Below are 4,741 nucleotides of genomic sequence, written 5' to 3' on the forward strand. Positions count from 1 at the left end.
ATAAATAAATAAAGTGCTAACTTTTTCAATCACAGTTATATGACAATCATATAGCAATGTAAAAAAGTGAAATTTTAAGCTTCAGCGAGACTAGAAAAGTGAAACTTTTGCTTTAGTACCATGATGTTAATTGATCAATCTATTTTGTATGGTTCAATAAGATACTTCAAAATGCTGTGATAGCAATGGTTTTCTAGAGGATGAAAGCCCTCCTGTTCCTCTATCAACAACACATAAGTCAAGTCATATGGCAACGACCAATTTTCTACCCCTTCACTTAAGTTTTGTTGTCATGGTTGTCAATATCTCTCCATCAAAGGGGTATTCTTACCAGAAAGATCATAAAAGTAGAACCATACATTTCATTCTCCCATTCTTTTCCTATCATTTTCCATCCTTATTTTTGAAAATCAACCATTGGATTTGTAGGACCCACATAAGTGAAGGCGTGTGCGTCCTGCATACCCAATGGCTAATTTTCAAAAGAGTAGAATCCACCAATGCATTCCCAACTGACAAGTTAAGCAAAGAACTTGAAAGACATTTCCAACGATTGATGTCAGCAATACTTATCAAACATGGCACTGGGGTCTATCTTGTAGTAAAATAAGAATGTGTATTGGGAGACTTGCGTTAACTAGGTTTCCTTAACTCAGCCAAGCACATTGAAAATTACCCAACGAATCTCTCGGATTCTTCTATCGATGCTCCATGTCCGAACTCCACTCCGACCCAGCAAATGATCAGTTCTGTAGGTCTGTTTTGTTCTTGTAGTTTGAACCAGTCTGATTGTCTTGGCAACCAAGAGCCAAAATTCATCCAAAATTACAAGTTTAAATCATTCTAACATTCAACCTATTTGGGTACCGAATTAGCTAATCTAAAACCCAGCACACATGAGATAGAATTTTAAGGGGAAAAAAAAAAAAAGGAAAAAGAAAAAGAAGGTACATCCATTCTACTGAAATGGATTTATTATGCATCTTATATTCTGGCTAATAAAATTTGAATTTGGTATGCATTTGTAATAGTCATCATATCAACCAACACAAGTATAATATCTGAAATCATTTTATAAAGAGTACTTTTGTTGCAAAATCCTTAAATATTAAGGGTTTGGCAGCTCACCAGTTCAGCTGACCCAACACTGCAACTGGAAATTGCCTCCCAAAGACTTCTTTCTGATTCTGCTGTTGGTTCAGAAATTCCATGGGGAGCATCATCCAATGACGATGAAGCTGATGGGATGGGAGCTAAATGATTCTTCAAATCAGCTTGCAAGATAAATATATTGTGAGTGGCATCTTTAGCGATCATATGAAGCTTCCCAAGTAAACTGGCAAGTAGATATGGAGACTCTGATGAAGAGAAGTTAGGGATGGGAATGTCTCCTGCAATAACTTTCCAAGAATCATCTTGGTAATCATATACCTTAATCTTGGCACTGTCAAGAGAACTAGAGGGATCCAGTGCATACAGCTCACCGTCAACAGTGACGCTCAATTTTGTTCCCGCTTGCCTTGCAGGCCAACCCTCACCCATTCCGATTGGCATTTCAACCCATGAATCTAGCTCTGGATCATAAACTTCCCCTCCAACATCGACAAAAAATGGCCAGCAATATAAACTCTGAGGTACGAATAACCTTCCCCTATATGAAGTCATACCAGTGGCAATAGGCTTAAGTAGATCAGCCAGAAAGGCAGTTGGTAGCACCTGAGCTTTTGTAAAAGGCATGCTTGGTATTTGAGACCATATACCGGTATGTGGATCAAAAACTTCACCAGATTGAAGTGGGGTCAATCCACCAGGACCCCTAGTAACCCCTCCAACAACATAAAGCTTATTGTTTAAGATGCCGGTCTTACAATAAGCTCTACCAATCGACATATCAGCTGCTTCACTCCAACAATTAAAAATCGGATCATACCGCCAGACACATTTCATGGCTGAAGCTCGAGAGAATCCCCCTAGCACATAGAGGCAGCCATCAACAGCCCCAATGGCACAACCACAAAGCCGCATTCTATCGAATGCATCCTTCTTCCCAAGCCAACTTCTTATCACATCCGCAATTTTGATGCCTGAGCCCACCATATTCCACATCCGAAGGGGGATCATACCCTTTCTAGTTTCATCTTCAAGAGCAAAATTCGGCATTGGTGGCAGCCTCTGCCATCTTCTGGATAGAGGATCCAAAGCATACCATAGAAGCTTATCATTTTCAACCTTTGTTAATATATACAGCCATTCCTCTGTAGTTCCAAGTTCTTTTCTCAAATTATAAAGTTCGACACTCACAATGGAAGCCTTCCAGGCCCGAGACACCAGCTTGAGATTCAAATAGTTAACCCTAGGAATTCTAGCAAGAATCTGCATAGATATCTCATCAGGAAGACTGGAGATCAATCTTGGATTCTCCTCACAAAAGCTTAATGACACCCTTTGCCTCTTGCAAAGTTCACTTTGTGAAACCTCATAGGGCTCGATTCTGGAATTGTTTAGGCTCAGTCTACCCCCCATTGAATCTAAATTCTTCAGATTTTAATAAGAAATCAAACTTGGCCAGCTTCTTAAACCAAACAGTTTAGTATTGTTGACTGTTCTAACTTCTAATCATATCTGAGCTCAACAAAATAAACGGAAGTACGAAAGAATGGTATTAGTATCAATGTCAAATGTCAGTTATCACAAAGACACTGTAGTGCTCAAATTTTCACACCAATTTGCCCCAATCAGGAAAATGCATTTGTATTGGTTAGATTCTCACATAAATACATCAATCTTCATATTGGTACAGAAAGTAGTCTCTAAAACTCCATTAAGAAGTAGACTAATCAGTGTTCATGTGCAGGATTCACGGGCACTCTTAAACAATGAAAACTTTCTATTACGCCTTTTATGCTTTCAGATTTCACAGCTTTTCGGTAAAAAAAAAAAAAATTTGAAAATGAAAAAAGGGTTGCAGCTTCGTATCCCACCAAATTGATCAGTTTTTCAAATAATTTAAAAATTATATCCAAAAACAAACAATCAAATACAATAATGGACAACGACAATCTTGCACATGTTTTAACTTGGAAAGAAAAAACCCAAAAATCAAATGCATCTGGATAAACCAGGACTTTTGACACGAAATGAATTCAAACCTACTTTTAACCCACAAAATTTTTTGAAAGAAAATAGAGGAAACATTTACCATATTAAATCTAAATATTCTAAATTTATTAAAAAATAATAAAAACAAAAGCTTTCATTTAAAAGAGCCTATTATAACTATCAATTAAAAAAATCCAAACTTTAAATTCTCTTTTCCCATCCCTCGGCTTTCTTGGCAGCCAAACAGAGGTCTTAACCAAAAGAAAGTTCAACAATCCAAGCAATTTCCATAGGCAAAACAATACCTAATACAACATAAGCAAAACAAAAGCTATATTATAAATGGGTTTCTCAACGGGAACCCGTTGCATTACAAATCTTCACTGAATTAATCAATTGAAATAAAAATAAAAAACAAAATCTACCATAAACTACAACCAGAGAATAGCAACTGAGTAGAGCCACAAAATAATAACATTAAAGCCTAACAATCAAAAATTAAGAAAATTAGCGAACCCTCTGAGACTTCATCGAAGAATTAAAGACAAAATAATTAATATTACTTACTTTTTGAGAGACAGAGAAGAAGGAAGCTCAGCTTTTGCTTTGGCAGAAAGGGAGCTTTGCTTGGTTTCTCTGTTTTCTTTGTTTCCATCAATCACCCATTACTAATGATAATAATAATAATAATAATTTAACAAAAAAGGACAAAACTTTATCCTTCTTAGTGCACGCCGCACGGCACCTGATTCTCTTGAAATTCTTAATCACAACGACTACGCGATCGAAACCGTCCGTTCTTGTGGGTCCACAATTCTGAACGGTCAAACATATGTACTGTTTTCTAATCCGTCTCAGGGGGTTTCTACTCCTCTGACGTATTGCGCAATACTATTTTCGAGAATAAATTCTATAGGGTCTTGGCTTGTACTCTCTAATAAGAAAGCAGCACATTAGCATGAAATACTATAACAAAAATATGATGTTCAACTTAACCTTTTTTCTAGAATACCTAAAACAAAACACCTTCTAGAATAACCTTTTCATATTTTTTTGTTGTTGCCGCCAGTGAGAGAGAGGGGCGCCGGAGAGAGGGAGGAGGAGCTTGGTTCTTACCCGTCGTTTTCTGTATAGTAAGTATCCGTCATCTCCGGCTTTCTCTGCATCGGCTGGTGTCGTCTCTGGCATTGTCTTTGGTGGCAGGTTGGTGGCTAGAGTGGTTTTGGAAAAAAATATGAAAATGTTATTCTAGAAGGTGTTTTGTTTTAGGTATTCTATGAAAAAGATTAAATGGAATACCATATTTTTGTTATAGTGTTCCACGCTGATGTGTCGCCTTCTTATTGAAGGGTACAAAGGCCTTGGTTTGTACAAAGACCCTATAAAAGTTATTCTCTACTATTTTCATTTTGAGGGGCTATATTTAGCTACGGCGTACGTTCTTTCATCATCCTTCCAATGTCATTTTACCCACCTATTTGTTTTATTATTTAAAAAATTAATACTATAGAATTGACTGTTATGTAATTGAGATGACATTTTTATCTCAGTAAAATTTAAACGAGGAGCATGTCAAAAAAAAAAAAAAAAAAAAACAGAACTACTGAGTTTTACTATCACATTTTTCCAATTGTATGACAGA

The 4,741-nt window shown here is 36.7% G+C and overlaps 1 protein-coding gene across 1 annotated transcript; it reads right to left on the reverse strand.

The window, feature by feature from the left end:
• On the reverse strand, positions 1–3,775 carry LOC132179843 (F-box/kelch-repeat protein At1g22040). Its single transcript, XM_059592633.2, has 2 exons — positions 3,667–3,775; positions 1–2,622 (listed from the first exon to the last, which is right to left on the reverse strand). The coding sequence occupies exon 2, from the start codon at positions 2,521–2,523 to the stop codon at positions 1,102–1,104; it is 1,422 nt and encodes a 473-aa protein (XP_059448616.2). The 5' UTR covers positions 2,524–2,622; positions 3,667–3,775; the 3' UTR covers positions 1–1,101.
• Between the last annotated feature and the right edge of the window lie 966 nt (positions 3,776–4,741).

Source organism: Corylus avellana, chromosome 4 (genome assembly GCF_965113065.1).
Source record: "Corylus avellana chromosome 4, dhCorAvel1.hap1.2, whole genome shotgun sequence".
Taxonomy (NCBI): Eukaryota; Viridiplantae; Streptophyta; class Magnoliopsida; order Fagales; family Betulaceae; genus Corylus; species Corylus avellana.